The 24,012-nt window shown below is 43.5% G+C and overlaps 1 protein-coding gene across 3 annotated transcripts in view; it reads right to left on the minus strand.

Annotated features, from left to right (window-relative positions):
* Positions 1-24,012, minus strand: part of Lrrc28 (leucine rich repeat containing 28) — a 132,437-nt gene that overhangs the window by 26,794 nt on the left and 81,631 nt on the right. For all 3 annotated transcript variants that reach the window (XR_004945402.1, XM_036191997.1, XM_036191984.1), the window contains one exon: positions 10,464-10,566. Coding sequence is in view for 2 of the 3 variants with exons in the window: in XM_036191997.1 (XP_036047890.1) it covers positions 10,464-10,566 (103 nt within the window). In the remaining variant the exon portion in view is untranslated. The remainder of the gene's footprint in view (positions 1-10,463; positions 10,567-24,012) is intronic.

Below are 24,012 nucleotides of genomic sequence, written 5' to 3' on the forward strand. Positions count from 1 at the left end.
ATCAGGTCACTTAGGAGACAGTGTCTTTCCCCACCCACCTGCTGTTCCATACATCCATGTCTTTTATCCAGCAGCCTCTCCCCTGCATTCCATGCATCCACCACCTCCTTCACAGCATCTAACTCTTCTGATTTTGTTAGGAGGGTTATCCTTATGCTTCTCCTAGTTACCTATCACATTATTTTACATGTAGGTACTGTTTATCTTTTTTTTTTTTTTTGTCCATGATATAAAATAGAACAAACTGTAGCATTATCAAATAAAATAAATGCTCGCTTCTGAATTGGAATGTTGTCTTCACTATATTAAGTTCCCAACCAAACACTTTTCAGTTTGCCTGAGGAGGTTCTGATCCGTTTCGGTGCCGCATTTGTTTAATTCATTGTCCATCCTACACGGTTCCGATCAACCCATTTCACAGAAGATTGTCGGCCGACAGGTCTGCCTGCAGGATCCTTCTTAAATTCTTTGTATTGTAACTCTCTGTTGCTTTTATTCACCTTGAACTTTACACTGGTTTGATCTGGACATCTCCCAAACTTTCCTAGGTTTCAATTCTTTCAATATGAAGTCTAATATTGATTGCTGGTTTTCCAAGATCTATTTCTCCAGATGAAGAACACTCCCTCCAGTTTGCTGACAGGCTTTTCTGCTTGCTTGTCTTTTGAATTAGAATGTCTGCTTTTCTTCTCCTTCATGGTAAGTAGGATATAAAGTAGTGGCCATCTTAAGGACTGGAACCTTATTCCAACTCATTTCAAGTTGCACACTGAGCCAACTGCTAAGTGACTAGAAGCTGCCAGAAGGTCACTGTACATGTGAGGGTCCAGCCAGGAGTCAGAAAAAAAAAAAAAAAAAAAAACAACTAGCCAAACAAACAAACAAACAAAAAAACTCTACCTGTAATTGAACAGGGAGAACTCTTAATAACTAGTGAAAAGACTTAATTATTAAAGGGAGCTGGGAGGGCTAATACTGACTGCTAACTTGACGGGATCTAGAATCATTTAAGAGAAAAACCTCTGGGTGTGTCCGTAAGGGCATTTCTAGATCAAGTTGGGGCAAGAAGGCTCTCCTCCCTCCATGTGGGAGCACCATGCTATGGGCCGGGGTTAAAGACTGAAGAAAAAGCAGACAGCAAGCCGAGCACCAGCATTCACCTCTCCCCGCTTCCTGGCTGCTGCCTCGGCTTCCTACAGCGAGGGACTGTAGCTCTCAAACCGTGAGCCAAGACAGACCTTCCTTTTTTAGTGGCTTCTTGTCAGGTACTCTGTCATCGGAAAACCAACACAACAGCAGCAGCAGCAGCAAATCCTAACCCCGCCATGTGGAAGAAACAAGAGTAGAAGGCAGGTACTCCCTCTAGAATATAAGGAACATGAAGGAAAAAAGGAAACCAGAGAAAACCCACCACTGCTGGGAGCTCCTTAGGGCCCACAGTCCTTGGGCTGAGGGTAGGTGAGGAGGGCTGAGTACTACAATGTTTGGTGTGTGGCAACCCAACAGGAAGGGGATACCACATGTAAGGAAACAATGACTTAGGAAAATAACAGCCATCTGTCAAGTGGAATTCTGGCAAATGTCTTATGTTTTTGTGGCAACCTGGCAAGGGCATGGTGCCCAGGTATTGAGTCAAACACCAGGTTAGCTGTCCTTGTGGAGGTATTTTTAGATAGGATTAACATTTATATTAGTAGACTGAGAGCAAAGTGCATTGCCCTCTGATTAAAACTTGTGTGCTCAGGTGAAGGCCAAAAGAATAAAGACGGAGCTTCTCCACGGAAAGGGAAATTCTGCCCTTCCCTACAGATCCTGAAAAGGTTCCATGACTGTGGGAACTGAACCCTGACAAACTCATGTAGTAAGACAATATTACCTATTTCTAAACTTCAGTTTTTATCTTGCATTTTTAGTGAGACAGGCATTTATGTATTTCTCTGAGGACAGCATTCTTTGTGGCCTTGTGGATCAATCACCTCAGAGACTCAATATCATGAATGGCCACCATAGGGTCATTTTTATACAGCATAAAATAGCCTTGGCCTGGGCAGGACTTATCTGAGCTGTAGCTTGAAAGATATCTTTATATCCACATTGAACTTTACCTCCACACTGAATAATGAGAACCCTGAGTTAAAAAACAAAACAAAACAATAAAACAATAAAAATACAGAATAAAAAGCATATTAAAAAGCTGGCTTCCATTTTATGATCCTTCTCTGATTGGCCTCCTGAGTGCTGAGATTATAGCACATCATTCATGGATATTTAGTTCTCATCACGGCTGCTGTAACAGCTGCTGCTTCCTAGACCAATCCTGAGTATTTTTGCATGGAATTGTCCAAACCCAGTAACAGCAGCTAGGTCAAGAGACTGAAAGCCAGGCTTCCTTAAGACTCTGATTGTCCGTTGCAATGACAATGACAAATTAAGTTGAAGGGACTCACAAAAATACGTGTACCCTTACTTTATAGAAAGTTTCATCGTTCTTTGATAGTTCTTTTAGCATATACCCCTGCTCTTCACTACTAGCTATAAGAAGCTAATTAAATTTAAGATCTATTGATTGAATGACTTCTATGATTTACCCTCATCAGCCAGCTGCAGCAAGATGCTGTGAAGGATGTAAGGACTGAGTCAGCCCTCCTGTGGCCCATCTTCCCTGAGCTGCTTCTGCAGGACTTGACTCTGGAGGAGTCAGCAGAAGAGACCCAGCCCACATAGGTGTGAGCCCAGGCAAAGGAGAGAGGGACAAGGAGGAGGCGGCGGCAGGATGGCTACTGCACAAGGTAAGTGTGGATGATGACATGGCTGCTACCAGGATTCTGAGACAATTTCCTGCATCCTTCAACTTCTTCATTTCTAGAATAGGGATAGTTCACAAGAATTGTTGGAAAGACCTTGCGCAATAACACCAATGAACCAAGGGCACATTGTCTGGTACACAGCAAATTCTAATCCATGTATATGAGTAAGCTTTCTTTTTTATTATTATTATTATTATTATTATTATTGTTATTATTATTATTATTATTATTTTGAGCTGAGGACCAAACCCAGGGCCTTGTGCTTGCTAGGCAAGCGCTCTACCACTGAACTAAATCCCCAACACTCTTTTTATTACTAATTACTGCTTCGGAGTAAGATTAGAGCCGTGGCAGTCAAGGAAAGGGGACTTAACTACTTAGAGCACGGGGCACATGGCAGAGACCACAGTTCCAACCACTGGAATCTGGAACATGGATGAGGCTGTTAGATAGGCACTGCCTTGAAAAGTGAGCACTGTACATCTAAAACAGGAAGTGACCTAGGGCAGTGACAGTGCCAATGAATAAACTGTCAATAAGAGGAATGGAGACACAACATGCTTCAGTTCACAACAGAACCAGATTATTAAACATTGCTTTACAATTCAAGCAGTTTAAATAATTTTAAACTAAATGCCTAAGAGGTTACAAAATATATGCACATTGTACCCTTAAGTAACTTATTAAAACTTCAAATTCTAGGACCTTTGGTTTAGATAATTAGAATAATTACTAGAAAATATCCCTTTAATTCAGTATTGTCATAGCTGTCATTCACCATTTAGCTTTAAACAGGTTAACTGAATGGCAATGTCACCTTGCCATTGAGATTTTGCTACATATTTGCTCCAAAATATATGATGTAGCAAATTAATTCACATCCATTTTCGCTTTCATTATTCCAACTAACAGCATGTCAAAAATGAAGATCTGGGGCTGGAAGGATGGGTCAGTGGATTCAGCACTTATAGTGCAAGCATGGGAACCTGCATCTGAATCCTTAGAACAGATGCAAAAGCAGCACATGGCTGTGATCTCAGTGTTCCTGCTGCAAGGTAGGAGGTGGAGGCAGGAGACTACTGGAGAGCTCATGGGCCAGCCAGCCTGGCATCCACAGCAGCAAGAGAACTTCAGACACAGGGTGGGGGAGGGGGAGGATTGACACATCATACACATACACACACACACACACAAACAAACACACACACACACACACACACAGAAGGAGGGAGAGGGACTGAAATATTTTTCAAATGAAGATTTAATCACTAATTTCGAATCTTTCAGAAAGTACCCATAAGATCTACCTGCCATCATGGGGATGCTACAGACTTACCCTCCCATTTAGCAGAGACATCTTTTCATTTTACGTAAGGAGAAGGAAAGAAACTGCTAGCTACAGTGAATGCCTTTGTCCTGATGATGAAGACGGCTTCACTGGGCAGTCCCTCAGCAGCTGTGAGGAGTGCTCCTCTGCCTGCACTGGGCAGTCCCTCAGCAGCTGTGAGGAGTGCTCCTCTGCCTGCACTGGGCAGTCCCTCAGTACTGTGAGGAGTGCTCCTCTGCCTGCACTGGGCAGTCCCTCAGCAGCTGTGAGGAGTGCTCCTCTGCCTGCACTGGGCGGTCCCTCAGCAGCTCTGAGGAGGGCTCCTTTGCCTGCACTGGGCGGTCCCTCAGCAGCTGTGAGGAGTGCTCCTCTGCCTGCACTGGGCGGTCCCTCAGTACTGTGAGGAGGGCTCCTCTGCCTGCACTGGGCGGTCCCTCAGTACTGTGAGGAGTGCTCCTCTGCCTGCACTGGGCGGTCCCTCAGCAGCTGTGAGGAGTGCTCCTCTGCCTGCACTGGGCGGTCCCTCAGCAGCTGTGAGGAGTGCTCCTCTGCCTGCACTGGGCGGTCCCTCAGCAGCTGTGAGGAGTGCTCCTCTGCCTGCACTGGGCAGTCCCTCAGCAGCTGTGAGGAGTGCTCCTCTGCCTGCACTGGGCGGTCCCTCAGTACTGTGAGGAGTGCTCCTTTGCCTGCACTGGGTGGTCCCTCAGTACTGTGAGGAGTGCTCCTCTGCCTGCACTGGGTGGTCCCTCAGCAGCTGTGAGGAGTGCTCCTCTGCCTGCACTGGGCAGTCCCTCAGTACTGTGAGGAGTGCTCCTCTGCCTGCACTGGGTGGTCCCTCAGTACTGTGAGGAGTGCTCCTTTGCCTGCACTGGGTGGTCCCTCAGTACTGTGAGGAGTGCTCCTCTGCCTGCACTGGGTGGTCCCTCAGTACTGTGAGGAGTGCTCCTCTGCCTGCACTGGGCGGTCCCTCAGCAGCTGTGAGGAGTGCTCCTCTGCCTGCACTGGGCGGTCCCTCAGCAGCTGTGAGGAGTGCTCCTTTGCCTGCACTCTGTTTCCTTCTTTTTCTGAGCATGGTCTTGTTATGAAGCCCAGGATGGCTGCACTCAGAGCAACGCTCCTGACTCAGAGCAGGGATGACACACTGGGCTTTGTATCGGCATGTTAGAAGCTGCTTGTTTATCTTCAGCTGCTTCTGACTCAGGGGCGCTGCCCGGGCACAGCTCTGTGTTCACGCCCCTAAGAGGGCCTGAGCCTCTTGAAGATGGAAAACGTGGTCAGCAGAGGTATTGGTTGGCAAACACTGTTGCCGCCCACTGCTGCTGCTGTCTTGCTCTCTCCTAACTCTCCTTGGTCAGTAAGCAGGCAGACTGTCACATGGTCTGGCAGCCCCTCTGTCCTCAGTCCTCTCTGCCATCTTCAGGTTGGGTCATGTCTGCCTCATCGGCCTCCACCATCACTCCTCTCTGTTGGGTTAGCCTGTTCTGCCATATGACGCCACTAAGCAACGGTTTCATCTCGGGCACTATAGTTTTCAATTCTAAACTCTTGTTATATTTCTTTTTCAGACTTAGTTCTATTTTTCTGGTCTTTTCATTCATAAGTCTATTCTCTACTTATTGATGAAAGTTACAAGATTATTTTATAATCTTCACTTTTTCACTCCAATATTTCAGGTCACCCCAGGTTGGTCTCTAATTCTTGAGAATGGGCCAAATTCCTCCAATCTTTACATACCACTGAATTCTGAACTGCATCCTGGACATTAACACCTAGATCACAGAGATTCTGTTATAGTCCTCTAACGCTTTAGGGAAACGCTAGCATTTTAGTTTTGGCAAGTAACTCACTTTGTTGGAGTCCAAATGCAAACTTTGTCTTGAGTGATGACATCTCAGGCAACACTCTTGTTAGATGCAACTAGAACCCAATACTGTTTCTAAGTGCAGAGAGCCTTCCATAACCATGGTTTGTGGACAAAGGACACTACCAGCAGAATAAATGGCCAACAGAGTAAGAGAGGGCTCAGCTAGCTGTATTGCAAAAACTAAACACAAAACTATCAATCAATAAGTGGGTCAGCTGGGTGTGGTGGACCACACTTTTAAGTTCAGGAGGCAGAGGCAGGCTAATTCTATGACTCAAGGCTAGCTTGGTCCACATAGTGAGTTCTAGCCCAGCTAGGGTTATATAATTAAGATCATGTCTCAAAAATAATGACTGAACAGACAATTCTCAAAAAAAAAAAAAAATAGAAGGCAAGAAATTCAAGTAGCCAATAAGTATTTTAAAAAGCATTTAACATAAAAGAAATACAAGTCAAAACTACTTTGAGATTCTGCTTCACCCCAGTCAGAATGCCCGTTGTCAAGGAAACAAATGAGAGTGAATGCTGAGGAGGGCGTGAGCAAAGAGGAACCTTCACTCCCTGCCGGTGGGAGCATAACCGGTACAACCATTGTACACAGAGGTCTGAAGAGTTCTCACAAACTTAAGGACTTTGAATCGCCACACGACCCCGCTATAACATTCCTGGGTATATAACCAGGAGACCAGATCCTGCTGCAGACCTGTGCACATCCATGTTTATTGTTCTATCAACTAGCGAGGAAGTGGAACCAGTCTATCAACCTATAAGAGGACAATGAAAATGTGGAATGCATATACAATGGAATTAGATTCCACCATAATGAAAAGTATGACATTTTCAGAAAATGGAAGGATCTGGAAATTATATTAACCTAAGAAACCCAGACTCAGAAGGACAAATCCTGCAGGTTCTCTCTCATATGTGGACCCTAGCTTTCAGTGTTCCTATGTATTGACACAGGCAGGCACAGGCTGTGGAACTAGGGACTACCAGAAGGAAGAGGTACCGAGGAACACAGGTACCGTCCAAGTGGAAAGGGGCTGTCGGGGGTGAAGGGAAGAGGGCAAACAAAAATAAATGAAGCTTGAAATATAATTCTTTGTATGCTAATTCAAAATAAATAATTTAAACATGTACTATAGGTTAGTATGTCTACTTATGATACATTAATAAACAGCTTCCACTGACTAGGAAAAACCCTACGACTGCTCTGTGGTCTACAAAATGTTGAGTCCACTGGCTCAGCTGAGTTGAACAATTCTATAACCTTGAGTGGCTGCATACCAGACCATTAGGTCACGGAGAAACTGCTCCCAGATCCAGCTGGAAATGTCCACACACAGGTGCTTGTCTTTCTCACACAGCCAGGGTTCAGGAGAAATACCCCAGGTGAGAACACTTTTACCATGAAGTGCTCCTGCATACTCAAATGTGCCGCTTACTGCCCTCTAAAACCCTAACTTGTACTAGAAAACTCTTTCTGAACAATGTAGATGAACTCATGGCATTTATTCCTGCAGTGAGAGACAGGCAATCCCAGAGAAAATAGCACCTGTGAAGCTGGCCAACAGCATGAACCCAAAGAAGCTATGGCTGCCAGCTAGCCTCTCCTCGGCTCTCCCAAGGGTCCTTCCCCCTCCTAGCCATGGCTTCCTGTGAAGCTCCTTCCGCCGTGAAGATGGCTGACCTGTGTAATCAACAGGATTTAACGTGCGGCTCTGAGCTAGGACGTAACAGTAGTTCACGTTCTCAGTGTCAAGCATCCTCTCTCCAGGTGTTTACTATGTGTACTGTTATTTTTGCCAGAATAAGCATTTAAATCCTTTGTTTTCTAGTAACTTCTAGCACAGTCCTGACATGCTTACTAGTGCCCAGTATTTGAACAACAAATATACAATAAGTAGGAGTTAACTTTGTTCACATTCCTATAGATACCAAAGTTAATTTCATGAGACTTCTGAAACTTACGTGAATAATGTTTCTTTGTATTTCACGGCTTTCTGTATATTTCATACTCCATTCTCTAGTCTTTCCCAGAGTTTATTTATGTGTGTGTATGTTTGTGTGCAATATAAGCAAAATACTATCACCAAGATATCTAAGGTAGTGTTTCTCCATACAAACATACAGACATGTATTATAGACCAGATTTAACTTTGTGCTCCACAGGTTCCTAAAGCTGTGTTCACTCTACTGCTGAAGCTCTGATTTCCTGGACCCTTGAGCTGAGCAGGGCTGTTGTGCTTTATATCTGGGGCTACAGGGCAGTTGGAAGCAACATGTGTAAGAGCGGAGTCCAAGGGAGTGGAGCCCAGGTGTCAGTTTGTACATCATCTTGTCCAAGTCCCTTCCATGCTGATTTTCCATGATCCCCAGCTGTACATAAAGGCCATGAGGGCTGGCTGCATCACTTTGCTCATCACGGTATTTGCTTTGCAGTGGCCAAACAGGGACATTGCTCCCCAAACACCCAACAAATGAACGCTCCCTTGCTAGACCCCTCCCAGGGCACAGACCCCTTTCTTTCTGTTAGGACCGCCTCTGTTTTTCCTGTCTCCTCCAGAAAGGCAGGAAGCACCAGGGCTCTGACTGGGCATGGGGGCCTTGGTTTTTTGTTTATTTTATAGGCAGAAGAAGGAAAGGGAAAAGTGGGACCTCTCTTCAGCACCCCTTGAATTTTGAAAATGTTTTGTCATTTAAATACTACATAAAGAAGTATCATTTTTAGGCATAAATCAGGCTAAATGACCTAAAAAGGGTAAGTGGCTTTGGAATCTAATGACCAGAACACTCAAAGTTTTGGGTTAAAGAAACAGACTGAAGATGGAGCATAGTCTGTTTGTAAGTTGGACTGCACAGACCCCAATATTAATACTATAAAACTGTGTGTTACATATTTCCTATTAATAATTTTATTTTTCTGTATTACTATCAATGAGATAAGCTCCTAACAATATGAAGAAACCATAGACTATTAATTAATACTTGGTTTACTTTTTTCCTGACTATTTCCACAAAGGTTTGGCATTCTTCTAAAATCTACTACCACTGCTGTCAGTACAAACTTAAAAATGAACAACTTTCTCTTCTGAGAGCGAAGAGAACATCCTGGCAGTCAGTAGCGCTAACAACAGCTATCCCCTCATCATGGCAGAGGCAGAGCTGATCTTTCAGTGCAGCCTGAGTCGGTGTGAGAGCCTGCTTACATCTTTCCGTGTGTGTTAGTATGAACAAGGCCATTCTGAGCTGGTGTGAGAAGCCTGCTTACATCTTTCCGTGTGTGTTAGTATGAACAAGGCCATTCTGAGTCGGTGTGAGAGCCTGCTTACATCTTTCCGTGTGTATTACTATGACCAAGGCCATTCTGCTCATCTGCAGAAGAATCAGGCTAGAGTAAAACCCTTTAAGAATTCACTAAGATGTGACTATGCAGTGTCACATCTGTGACAAAGTCAGCTGTAGAAAAGCCACTCAGCTAAAACTCGTAACACAATCTATTGTTCCTGCGTCAAGGCGGTCTTGGATTTCATCAGCCTCAACAGGCTGAATTCGTTTAGGGCTTCCCACGAGAACAAATGTGCCTCTTCCTAAGGGAGAGGCACAGTTCCTAGGCTGGCTCTCTCTGGAGCAATCAGCACTTAGTACCCATTCCCTGGAGATAGGCCAACCCAGAAGCAGCTGTCCTGTGTTCAGTTCTGCCTTCCCGCGGAACTACATGGAGTGTGAGTCAGCCTATCCTGGGAGTGAGGAGTCAAACGCGTCAGTTACGTCATCTCAAAGGTGAGCCTTCGGCTGCTGAAGGGGGGAAAGTAAACCAGGAATCCTTTGTCTCAGACCACCTGGAACCCACTTCACATCAGGTGCCTGTGCCGTCCTGCTAACGGGAAGGCCGAGGCCATCTTCCTAAAGCCCACGAGAAGGGCATTATTGTTGCTCTGATTGAAACGTCTGCTTGGTCGCTGGACTCATGATTTGTAAGAAGGGACTATGTCTATTGCTGAATTCTAAATATTTAAAATTGGCAAAATCTTAGATAAAAGGCAGTTAATATAGCAAATTGTTTTGCAATCATGTTCCAAGGGGGAAAAATCTTTTAACATAATGCCAATTCTTCTACTTTCTAGAGTTTATCATGGTATGTGTGGCATCGTAGATGTACATGAAATTTTCATGCTCTAGACTTAAATATATACAATTTTATTTGTCAAAGAAGACAAAGGTAGAGCTATTTTGATAGTAAAAAAGAAAATGCAGATAGTCTCTTTTTTCTTTACCCTGCAAAGCAATAACTTACCACACCATAGCATACTAGCTGAACTCAACATACAATATTCTCAACTTCTTGCCTAACAGTCTCAGTTCATGAAGATAGTTGGTTTAGCATATTAAGGCCAAAGATAAAATTAAGCAGACTCATCAAAACTAGCTCATCTATTTCAAGTCTGCACTGAAGGCGCCTTACCCACTGCAGCCGATGACTTTGTTGTAGAGATAGGATGGTAGGCCTTTCAGGTGGATGTTGTTGTCCACATACACGTACTGCAGTTCTCGAGAGCGACCTAAATCTGGATCAGAGAGAACAGTGCTGTGACTCCTTTAGGAAGGCACCACTGTAATATAAAATACAAAATGTAATGTATAACATCATAAAAAACCCCAAATTTCTATTTTGGAAGAAAAAAAAATGAATGTTTAATTCTGAGCGTAAACTTATGGCAGTTGTAATATTGGCTTTTGTGTCAGAAAACATGGTGTAGAAAACTTACTTAATCTAGACTTAATCAAAACTTACTTAATCTAGACTTTGATTTTTAAACTGGAAAATGAAATTATCAGGACTAGAATGTTTGATTTTCTCTCACATTTTGACATTTTTTTGACAATTTCAATCGTGTGTTATAGGGCCTTGTTTTCCCTTTTTCATTCACATAAAATGTTATGCAAAGTAAGGTGATAGGTCAGGCTCACAAAACTGACTGTGCCCTCCCTGCCCAAACCCTGGATTTTACTTTTATTTTATATGTATGTGTATGTTCCGGGATGCATGTCTCGGTACTGTGCAGTGACCGCAGAGGCCAGAAGAGGGCGTTGGATCCACTAGCCCTAGAGTTGTGATGCTCATGGGTCACTGTGTGGGTGCTGAGAATGGACCTGCACCCTCTGAAACAGCACCAACGCTTTAACCATTGAGCTGTCTCTCTAGGCCCACACCTTCGTGTGTGTTTCTGCAGGTCAGAGACTGATGCCAGATGTCTTCCAGGTCTCTCACGGAACCTTGCACTCACCAAGTTGGCTGCACTGGCTAGTCAGTGAGCTCCAGAGATCCTCTAGTCTGCTGAAGCTTACACACACCATCATTCCTTGCTTTCTACTGAGTGCCGGGAATCTGCAGTCAGCTCCTCAGGTTGGTACAGCAAGCATGCTACCTACTAAGTCATTGCTCCAGCCCTCCTTCTGCCCTTGCACGAAGATGCTTGGCTTGGCTGAACTTCAGTCAAACTCCTGAACCTCCTGTCACATCCCTCCCTCTGTACTTCCTTGTAAAATGGATGTAATGAAGAGCCCTGCTAAGTCAGCTTGCCAAGAGCTAGCCCTCCATGTCTGGTCATCTTCAAGCTCCTTGTCCTCTCTCATCTCCCAGGGGATTCTGATGAAGACACTGTTAGGTCAGTATCTCCTTTACCCTCTCAGTTTCCCATCCCCTGACCCTTACCCTGCTACTTGACTGTCAATTTCAATGTGCCCTCACTGTATGTGGAGTTGTCCCTCTCTTCTACGAAAAAACCCTCAGCAGAGGTTCCTGTATCCACTCCAATGGTCTACTGTGCTTTAAAGAGGTCACCGAATACATGTTCTCTTTAAACACTACATACATCAAGATTCCCCTTGGTTCATCTTCCCTGGGATGAGAGACTGGAGGAGGGTGTTGAGGGATAGGCAGCAGAGGGTAGCTAGGGATCAGGTAACAGCCTGCCTAGAGACTTAGGAGCCAGGCAGACATGGGAATGTGTCACTCTCCTGCAGCTGCTGGATGAGGAAGAAGTGAGACACAGCCCTATCTCTAATCCAAAGAGGTGGGAAAGTGGAGCTGAGACCTGTGGATCTGGAGTTGGGGGCTGGGATGTAGGCCCATCTTTTCCATGTCACCACAGTGAAAAGAGGTATGCCAGGGAGAGGCAGGGGCCACACGTCCTTCGGAGGCAGCAAGGCAATGGAGACTGGAAATGTGGGAAGGGCTCCAACTGGGGAAATGAGGAAGACCCAGAGTCTACTCTGAAGAAGCACTTTCAGGCCTCAGGGCAGGTCCTCCATGACGCCGGCGGTGAGATTATACAAATACTCTATTTTTCCTTAAAATCTTCCACAAAATTTTGCTCAATAATTTAAGCATTGCCAATAATTTTACCATGGGTCTTGTTTGCAAACATCATATAGTTATGAATGTAATGGCAATTTTTTAATCGTCGTTTTTTCTGGCCACATTTACTAACTGGAATTCTTCTGTAAGGAAGAGTCATCCTTTGAAAACGTTTTTTGTACTAGTATAGAATCACAGACCTCTCTATTATGAAGAATAAAAATCCAATACCATCATTATTTTGTCCTGTTACACAAATGCTTCTGTCTTGGCAATTAGGAACGATTGTGGGCTTGCTTTTACGTTCTTTTAACAAGTCCTCATTCTTTTCTGACCATTTCAAGACATTCTGGTAATATACTGCCAGCCTGGCTCACAATTTCTCTGCCAAAGCTCTGAAATTAACCCCTTCTCCAACTTCCTCTTCTTGGAGAAACCCTATCTATGAACTAGGTGTGTCTATTACTACTGAAGCATCAGCACCCGAAGATCTTGGGGCTTGGGAAATGTGCATGTACACCACCCTCACACAGATATACATCTCAGGTGCTAGATATATCTCCAGCATAACCTCAGAGGAGTGAACCTGCTGGGTCAGACTCTCTGGCATTGCCAATATTTCCTTCTGAGAGTACGCCATCCTCAAGTCCCTAGCATTGGGAGAGAGTATCCTCTCACCCACAGGAAGCAATTCATATCACAGTATAAAAGTTTTGCTAATTAGGGCTAAGAAACAGAATCTCAGTATTGTTTACATTGTAATTTTTTAATTGAGTGTAAGCAAACACCCCTCCCCCACCAATATTCTATCAGGCTCTTGGAATTTTTTGTCTTTTTTTTTTTTTTTTAGGCAAAGCTCATGTCTCTGTTACACATTACAAAGATTTTCTTTCGGTTTGTCAGTTGTTATTTGACTTTGTTGATAGGTGTTTTCTGGTACACAAAAAAACTGCAAACCCATCCTCCACCCCTCCCCCTGAATTAGGGATGCTATGGCAGGAGTATGTGAGTTCGAGGCCAGACTGAACTACACAGTGATTTCAAGACCGGCTTGAACTTCTAGCAAGAGAATGTCCCAATAAAACAAATGCCCAAAATCAAAATACTAAACGTTCTAAATGCAAATTCAGCAGACTTCTCCTCCTGCCTCTGGCCTTAGGGGCAGCTAGCTGGCCTCCTGGTGAGAGACAGGGCTGAGCACGGCCCATCTGCTTCCTTTCAGCACTTGGGGGCTTTTCTTTTCCATCCCTCCCTCTCCTCTTCCTCTTCCCCTTTCTGTTTATATTTGTAGCCATAATTCAGTTGGAATCTATTCTTACGTTTAGCATTAAACATTTATGTTTAGCTAGTAATTTAGTTTCTCATTTCTCAAAGCATTTTGCTTACCTTTCCACCAGAAAGCAAAGAGAAAGATCTCTAGGATGTCTTAGTGGGCAAAGGTGCTTGCTGCCAAGTCTGATGACCTGAGGGCCATCCTCAGGACCCACACAGTAGGAGAGAACCAACTCCCGCTAGTTGTTCTCTGACCTCCACACATGCACCCTGACTCATGCACACAGCACGCCACACATGAACAACAACAACAACAATAATAATAAATCGCTAAGATTATCAAAAGGAAAAACATCACTAAGTACTCCAATTCCAGACTCTCCAATTGCTGCCAAATCAAGCTCCAAACATGTAGAAACCACCCTGAGAGAGAAGTCCAGTGGCTGTGACATCAGCACCCATGGTACAAGCCGGCACATATGCCAAATGGCACAGCACTGCCTGGTCCTTCGGCTTTATCAGGGATCAGCCTCATATGAAAAGAATCTCAAGTTTAAATCATTATAAATCATTATGCAGCATACTTTCAAAGTATTAAAGTATGTAATGTGCCAAAATATTGAAAACTTCTCTCTTAGTGAAACAAAAAATTTTACACTTACAAAAACAGGTGAGAAAAATAGCAACTGATGATACCATATTCCATTAACAACAGAAAAAGACTCAGAATTCCACTAAAAATATCCATTTCCGTACGATTCCTCTGACAGGAATTTTTTAACCCAAACAGAAATCTACAGAGTTTAAAGACATACAGAAAACTTTTAAAGTAAAAATTTCATTTACATATTATGAATAGGCTGCTCATAGTGGTACATTCCTTTAATCCTCCAGACTTGGGAGGTAGAGGCAGGCAGATCTCTATGAGTTCAAGGCCAGCCTGGTCTATATAGCAAGTTCCAGGCCAGCCAAGGCTATATAGTGAGACTGTCTCAAAAACAAAACAAAATGAAACAAAATCAAAATTATAAATGGTCTCTAATCTCAGATTTGCCTTTTGGAGCTCTGGGGCGGTGCATTCAAGGAAAGCCAAGTGAAGATTCTTGGCTTGGACTCGGGCAGCAGTAAGGCACGGAGCACACTAACAGTTAGGAAATATAGGGGTCAGAGTCAGCCAGCCTGGTCTGAATCTTCATTCTTCTACTTACTAGGTATGTAGACTTAAGATCTCATCTGTATAATAGGGAAAATAAAACTGTCTCCTAAGTTTGCTAAGAATGACTAGGTTTAAAAAACGATCAAGCAGGATTCTTGCTACAGAACCTTCTCTAGTATATGACAGTTATTATTCTCATTATTATTAGTAAGTGACACACTGGGAAGTGTGGCCAATTAAGAGAGAACTTTCTTTGGCAAGCGGCAAGGGTACTAACCCTTTTCTATACTTTAATTGCATAGAAAGAGTTGGAGGCTATGGCCTCTGGAGATGATGATTCATCCCTTCAGGCCAAGGACACCAAATAGGACATGACAGAGGAGGTACCTCTCTGTTCTAATATACCACAGAAGCTCCTGTGCAAATTAAATGAGGTGATGTGCAGAGATCACATCACCAAGTTAAACCCCCATCGACACTTGCTACTTCTTACGGAGTTTAGACTTCTCTCCTCTCCCTGTTTTATGGGGGAAAGACAACTAGTTAATGATTTTAAAATTCTATTTGGCTTACATTTTATCTTAGGGAGAATCTGGCCAGCACTTCCTGAGCACTTTGTAATTTATTATATATGCCCCTAACAGTATGCACTAGTTTGTGCTATAGCCGAATCAAAACTAGTATCAACTGTGTTAAAATCTATTATATATTAGTGCTTCTTAATATTTCCAAGTAGCACAATCTGGGGGGAGGGGAGGAAAGGAGAGGGAGGGAGAGAGAGGAAGAGAGGGAGGAGGGAGGGAGAGAATGTATGTATATGAGTGCACTTGAGTGTGTGTGTGTGTGTGTGTGTGTGTGTGTGTGTGTGTAATGACATGCTCTTAGTGTATTTGGAGTAAGGACTGAGCCTGGATCTGGGCTCCCTACTTGGTAACTGATTCCTGATTCAGAGTCTCTTCCTTTGCTGGAAAATAATGAACAGCTCACAGATCTGTGAGTCTATGAAATTGGTGTATATGGCGCCAAGCTTGCTTGACTGCACAGTATCTGGTGCTCAGCACATCGTGGTCATTTACCTCCCTCTTCTGAGTGTACAGAGATCAGAAAGGGAAGGTCAGAGCCTGCAGAGAGCCAGGCAGCTGTTCTAGCTGACACAGCACAGCCTGCTGGTGAGGTTGAGACAACTCCATGTCTGGCAAGGTCCCAAGCTGAGAGGGCTGTGCTCTGGCAACCTCAGGAAAGCATGCTCTTAGCTGGCCAGAATACAGTCCACTGGCAAGACTCCCAAGCACAAAGGACCGACATTTTAAATAAATGAGGCTCAAGTATGAGTATCTGCTGCATGGAAAAGCTTTGAGACTGTCCTTATACTGTCCTACTCAAACTAACCTGGAACTCACTAAGCAGCTCAAGTTGTTGTCAAACTCCTAACAATCCTCCTGCTTCAGCCCCTCATTGCTACAGGCATGAGCCACTCACTATGCCTGGCTTGGTTCCTATATTCTTCAAATTTTTATTTTATGATAATTGGTGTTTTGCCTGCATGTATGTCTATGTGAGGGTGTCAGAAGCCTTGAACTGGAGTTACAAGTAGGTTTGAGCTGTCATATGGGTGCTGGGAATTGAACCTAGGTCCTCTGGGAGAGCAGCCAGAGCTCTTAACCACCAAACCATCTCCCTAGCCTCAGTTCTTATAGTCTTAACATAGAAAAATCTTCACTAAATAATAGACTTTGGAAGAGACTATTGACTTACTAGTTAATAAGATAATGGTTTATTTTCTTCATTTGATTAATATTATTTACTCATATTAATGCACCAATACTTTATGCTAAAATAAACATCATAAAAGAACATTTCTAAAAACTTCTTATGGCACCTAAAAAGCAAACAGGCAGATGTCTGTGAGTTAGAGGTCAGACTGGTCTATATAGTGAGTTCTAGGACAGCCAGGGCTATGTAGAGAGTCTCAAAAAAACCAAAACCAAACACACACACACACACACACACACACACACACACACACACACACACACACACACATCACTACCACCACCACCACCACCACCACCACCACCACCACCACCACTAGGAAAAAAGCCTTGTGAAAAAAGGCTCAATATGTAAAACTTAGAAAGCATACAGTTATCTGCCTGCCAAATTTTAAATCCATCAATAACTATTCAGGTGGCTTTTTTTTTTTAAGTTTGTTTTTTTTCGAGATAGGGTTTTTCTGTGTAATAGCCCTAGCTGTCCTGGAACTCGCTCTGCAGACCAGGCTAGCCTTGACTCCCAGAGAGACTCCTACCTCTGCCTCCCAAGTGCTGGGACTAAAGCGTGTGCCATCACCACCCAACTTGGGGTGGCTTTTAAAAGAACTATACCACACTTCAAGTAGTTCCTTTTTTTTACAGATTCACAGATCAAAGTGTGCTGCTTAAAAATTAGCCAAAGCTAGGAGTCCTGCCCAAACCCCAGTTCTTTTCCTCTTTCAGCCTCAAGGCTCTGGCAGACGCAGTCCACATGGCCATAGAACAAAAAGCTCCTGTGTGTCCCAGCTATTGCTCTTCGAACCACAAAGCATGAGCCAGCACAGAGGGATGCATGCCAGAACAGAGCGGGGTCTGTGTTTATGATACCCCGGCTAGTACAAAATTCATGTACTTATCAAAAGAGGAATAATAAGTCTTTTAAACAATAAGGCAGGGCCAACAGAAACCAAAGCAGCAGCTCAGAACTGGGCTGTTTGCAATGCTCTATCCATGTCAAATCAGCCATCACAGTTCAGTAAGCCAGTCTTAATTACACCACTTCAGATACTACAAACACAGGGCTCCCCACACAACACATTCAGAACATTTACAGACTATTCCAAAATGATTTTCAAATTAAGTTAAATCACCCATATGACCCCCTATACAACAAGGACACTTCAGTCACTTTTCTAGAACAATGAATTCCTTTAGGCGCTAACTTCTTTGAACACAGACCCAAGTACCAGACTCCATTACATCTTTTAAACAGCTCTAGTCATTCCGATAGATTCAGCTTTTAGAAGATAAAATTTCAGGGTTGTCAAGATGGCTCAGTAGGTAAAACACTTGCTACCACCATGATATTCTGAATTTGATCCAAGGTCCCACATGGTAAAAGAGCACCAACTCCAGCATGCTGTCCTCTGCATGCACATGCACGCACACGCGTGCGCGCGCACACACACACACACACACACACACAGAGAGAGAGAGAGAGAGAGAGAGAGAGAGAGAGAGAGAGAGAGAGAGAGAGATTTAACAAAACACTTTCACAGTGGATTGTAGTTTAATGAGATGCTTCCCACTCTGTAGATCATAGACGACTATTAAAATAAACAGACTACAATGGAGTTGAACGATGGAAGGCTTCCTGTGCCGTCAGTTTAAATAGTCACACTCCAGGACCTCTATTTCCATTACAGGTCAAGTAACAGGAGCCATAAGCAATGGGCTAGGTACTGAGGGAGATGCTTTGGGGCATAAAAATCAAGACACAGTCCTTACCCATTTTTATAGTCTGATGCAAGAGCAAAAATAGCTCATACTGATTGGATATTTATGAAGAATTATGACATGCTTTTACATGTATCTTACAGAATTCTTACAATAGTGCTATGAAATGTGTTACTATTATCCTATTACTGATAATTAAATAACTTTCTTATGGTCAAGTCCACAGAACTATTAACCTGCTTCAGCATGATGTGTGGGGACAGCTCTTTAAGTGGGGCTCATACAAAAATCAAAATCGGGATGGCGCTGCCCAGAGGAGGAAGGATACTGAGGGAACATAGCATCCAACTGTGAAGTCAGAGCTGGATCTGCAAGAGACATTGCCCAGGAAACAAGCGATGAAGAAAACATCTCTTTGTTTCCTTTAAAAGACCAGAAGGCTAGTGGGTAAGTTCTGACTCACAGATTTCGTGCAAACATATCAAGGGTAGGAAAATCTCCTTTAAGGAAGATCCTCGGGAGGGACATGCGCTAATGACCGGCCAGCATGGTTGAGACTTGAGGACTCAAAACAACACATTGTCCAGTGCCATGGCCGACAGCCAAAGAGCACAGTCTCTGCTACAAAGCATCCTGAACTGTTGTTCGGTTGGACTCGGGCCCACATGTTTTGAACTTAAGAACTTTAGAACGATGCCTGATGGAAATTCCAGATTCTTGCTTTTAAGTCAATTAACAACATCATCTGGATTCTGCCACACTGCACATTCTTGTCACCATCCTGAAAAATTGTAAGCGCCAGAACCAAGTTAACAAAAAGCTTTGCTGCCAGGTATCTGGCTCTAGGCTTTGCCCTCATAACACTCAGTTTCCTAAATTTTATATCTGTCTTTCTGTGAGTGGGTGACAGGCTGTTTGCTTGTTTGAGATAAAATGTTATGTAGTCCAGGATGCTCAGTCTCATTAAGTGACTAAGAATGACCTCAGACTCCAAGTTCTCCTGCCTCTACCTCCCAAGTGCTGGGATTACAGACATGTGCCACCCCATCTGGCTTTGTTTTGTTTTTAATTGGTACTTTCAAGAGGACAGGGCTTGATTTTTCCATCTCAATCTCTTCCTAACCCACCAAATCCTACTCAGGCTTAGCAAAAAATACATATTTGTCCATATAAAGCTCAGCTAATCTCAGTGTGCGTTCTCATTACACACTAGCATAGAAAGTCAACATCTGGCCCATGTTTACAGAAGCCACATTAAATAATCCCTGCTAATTCTCTAAGAAAATCTAAAGCCAGAGCAAAAGATTTGAGAGGACAATGTAGCCCTATTAGGGGACAGCAGAAAGAGACCAGACAAGGAAAATGATTTTTCATTACAAATACATCAATTATCCATTTTCTGTGCCTGCTCCCTCCTCCCTCCCTCCTTCCCTTTCTCATTCGCCCCACATGGACGGATGTATATGTGTGCGGTGGCCAGAGGTCAACCTGGGCTGTTATTCATCAGATGCTGTCCAGCTTGTTTTCTGAGACAGGGAATCTACTGACAAAGAGTTCCCCCAGTAGGCTAGGCTGCCTTCTCCTGGGCTTACAAGTGTGGGAACCACAACCCAGCTTTTTCACAAGGGTGCTACGGCTTGAACTCAGGGGCAAGCTCATAGTGTGAGTTACAGCCCTAGCCCTGAACATCCATTTTCTTGAAGACTTTTGGATTCCAGAATTAAAACTTCACTCTTAAAGTAAGATCTTTATGGATTTTAGTGAATAGACTAATTCTCTCCTGTCTTTCCACTACTAATGTTTAGACATTATTATAAAGGCTTTCTTTCTTTTTTTAATTTTTATTTATTTTCTACTTTGTAATTACCTTAATATCATTTTCAGTTTTTTCATTTCATTGATATTTCTCCTTTGATTACAGGCTTACCCAACATTATTCCTACAGAACACAATTTTAGCCTCATACTTAGGTTTTCCCTTAGAAAGCAGTTGTCGCGCTTTGAGGTCAATGTAGGCCTAACTCCTGTGACTGTCTGCTTCCACTTGAATAAATCTGCTAGCACTCCAACTTATTAAGGCCCCAGAAGTGGCATTTAACTCCCACTATACAAGAGTCTCAGGTAGCAGTTCTTCAAACTGCATCCACACACGTCCAGTTCAGTAGAATAGAACTGATGAGCATCTCTGAGTCTGGGATCATGAAACTTATCAACTGACACATGCATCAGAACATCACAGGGCATTCCATAAACACACATGTTAGTCTTTTTATATATAAGCTAAAAATTAAAAATGAAGTTATTAGTTTCAATATAGCTCTAATAATAGTTTACAGTCTGATTAGTTTTACTGTGTAGATTTAAAATAAAATAAACCATCAATAGTAATTCCTGATTTTCTCAGCAAATACAGAAGTAGGAATAAATAAGAAGCAATACAAACAGTACACACACATACTACACTTGTAGTTCTCATCCTCCATCTGCAATGAGAAGGGGCTTGCTTCAGTGCATGTTTAAAAATCCCAGGGACTGGTTTCTAACACTCACTTGCCACATCTGGATTTCTCTTAATAAAGTACCCAGTTCTTACAAAGCAAGTAGACAAACCCCGGATGCTCTCTTATTGTGAGGCAGATGGACAGTTTGAAGCCCTCTACATGCCACAGTGTAGGAAACAGTACAGGAGCTATCACTGCATGCTAGCACTAGTCTGAGCACTCAGAACTTCCCAAGAGAACTGAACTTCACTACTAGACTCTCTAAGGGACAACACAGAGGCTGGTCTAAAAGCCCAGATCATTTCTCATTACTAGGCTCTACTAACTTTTGGATTTTTTCCAGGATAATTTATGCAAGGCTACTTTGGAAAACTCAATGTCACATGCCAAATGTTCTTAAGAATTTACTCACTAGGGGCTAGAAAAATGACTCAGCAGTTAAGAGCACTTTCTGTTTTTGTCGAGGGCCTGTGTTCAATTCCCAGCACCTACATGGTGGCTCACAACCATCTGTAACCCCAGTTCTAGGAAATCTAATTCCCTTGTCTGGCCTCTGAGAATACCAGGCACACATGTGGTACACATACATACATACAGGCAAAATACACACATAAAATATAAATAAATCTTTTAAAACAAATAATTCACTATTTTCAAAAATTATTTTTTACATTTATTTGTGCATGTGTGTGTGTGTGAGTGTGTGTGTGTATGTGAGTGTGTGTGTATGTGTGTATGTTAGTGTGTGTGTGTGTGTGTGAGTGAATGTGAGAGAGAGAGAGAGAGAGAGAGAGAGAGAGAGAGAGAGCGAGCATGCTACAGCATGCACATGGAAGCCACAGGACAATCTGCAGGAGTCAGGTTTTCCTTCTACCATGGGTCTAGGGCTCACATTCAGGTGCTCAGGCTGGATGGCAAGCCCTTTTCCTAGCTGAGTCATCTTGGTGACCCTCAGTCTTCCACAAAAACACGTAACTAAGATTTAACCTGCTGAAGTCACCTCTGCTTTTTTCTCACCCTCAGAAGTTACAAGCTTTGAATTTAGTGATACAGCACTTTCAGAGGTAAAACATGCTTGTCAACAGCCAGCCTGTGCCTAGCGACCTGCCATCCTTGCAGCTATTATTCAACAAGGAATAAGCAGTGAACATTCCCAAATAATCAGTCTGATTAATTATGCAAGGAAAGCCAGGAACACCTGGGAAAAGGCCTTTTCTCTGTCACCCCCCAAACTCTAGAAGCTAGAGAGAAATCACAATTCTGTGAGCTGCAGTCACCCCACCACATCAAGTCAACTGCAAAAGCACATTTGAGACCGCTGCTAACATTCACAGCATTAGGCTCAAGGACGCTCTCCTCCTCCTGTGCTGATCACAGTGACCACTGTGAACAAAGCCTGTCTGTAGGCTCATCCATCATTCAGCTGTCACTGTACAGCAGTAACAGGAGCATCCTTTCTGATGCAGATTTTCATCTGGGGAAGAAGACAGTCAAAGAGCCTTCATGGTTTTGACAGTATTGCCAGTGACTAATGCAGCACATACTCCAAGACAGCTAGCAGGCCGGCAGCATTGCACATGATCCAAGTCATCCGGACCACCAGCCTCTGGAGCTGCCCTCCGAAGCAGCTGGATCAGACAGCTGTTTAAGAAACTCCATAAAACTGGGCTCCCTTCAGCTGAACTTCAGTAGGAGACTAAATTCAGTAAGTGATCCCCTCGAATATAAGTCCTACCTCCTTCACAGAGACATCCCAGCACACATCTCACAAGACATATGTTCCTAGGCCAAGTTCAAAGCAGCATGGCTAAACAGTGCTTTCTATTGCTTGAAAATTCTCTCTCTCTCTCTCTCTCTCTCTCTCTCTCTCTCTCTCTCTCTCTCGTGTGTGTGTGTGTGTGTGTGTGTGTGTGTGTGTATCTGTCTGTCTGAATGACGATAAAGAAGCACTCATATTTGCTAAATTTCTAGATGGTTCAGTTCTGTGAAAAGGAGGCACTGACAACTACATGTTCCATTTGACTCTTTCTCAGACCATTCTTAGAATTAGACGGCTATAGTTTATCCTAAGAGTCCAAAGAAAGATTTCTAACATATACTCTTAAAAAGATTATCATCATCATCATCATCATCATCATCATCATCATTATCATGAAGACAAAGTCTTACACAGTGGTCCCAGCTGGCCTAGGATATACTCTATAGTCTAGGCTGGCCTCAAACTCACAGCAATCCTACTGTCCCAGCCTTCTGAGCAACACCAGCATTGAGCGCAGTACATTTAGAAGACACCCCAAAGCTGCCACTACTGAAACACAGATAGGAATAGGCAGCAAATGACCAGGGAAGCAAGGAGCCAGGGCTAAGGAGCTTCTGCAGGGCGGGAGTAACCTGAAGGCGAGTGCAGGTGTGTGACAGGTTAGAGCTGAGACAGAGGGTAAGGAATGGCATCATCAAAAACCAAGGCAGGACTTAGCCTGTGCCGGCAGACGCTGTGAAGAACTGAAGAGATGGCCCAAAGGAGGCCAAAATGGCAGAGTGAAAGCTGACCCTGGAGACGGCCACCTTCAGGATGGAGTCCGCTTATGCAGAGCAATTCTGGAACACAGAGAGAATGTGCTGAGGTGGGAGGAATATCAGGTTAGAACCAGCGTCTGAGACTCAGTTCTAGTATGCGCTGCAGCTCCAGGCAGGTTACACAACTACTCTTCCATCAATCAGTCTCTGCATCTGTAAAACTGCCAATGGGTTTGTAATAAGTTTGATAATAATTAGAGCTTATATGTGCAGCAATTAAATGGGATCCTCAGCTAACCAGTGTACAGTAACTGACAGCTTATTATTCCTGCACTGTTACATGAACACAAACAGTAGTCCTCACATATGCGGTTTCTGATGGGAACACACCTTGCATATACAGTTACTGACGATGATAATAACAGCAGAAGACTGCAGGGACAACACTGGAGTTAACAAGTGCATCTCTTTCTGGTCACCTCTGACAGTCAAAGCATGAAAACTCAAGGTTGCTTAGAAGAGAATTTGCAGTTTTCCTCTGAACTATGATGTTACCTTTGTAAGTTGAGTTTTATGCCACACAAATAAATGAAATGACTTAGTCTTGTCTCTCCCTCCCTCTCATCCCTACCCTCCTTTATTTATTACTAGCATTGACTGCACCAGCCGGTAATCACGTGGTTGAGAGCCATTAGCAAGTGGCCCAAAGGTTCTGGTGTC

The sequence above is a fragment of the Onychomys torridus genome, chromosome 1 (genome assembly GCF_903995425.1).
Source record: "Onychomys torridus chromosome 1, mOncTor1.1, whole genome shotgun sequence".
Classification (NCBI taxonomy): domain Eukaryota; kingdom Metazoa; phylum Chordata; class Mammalia; order Rodentia; family Cricetidae; genus Onychomys; species Onychomys torridus.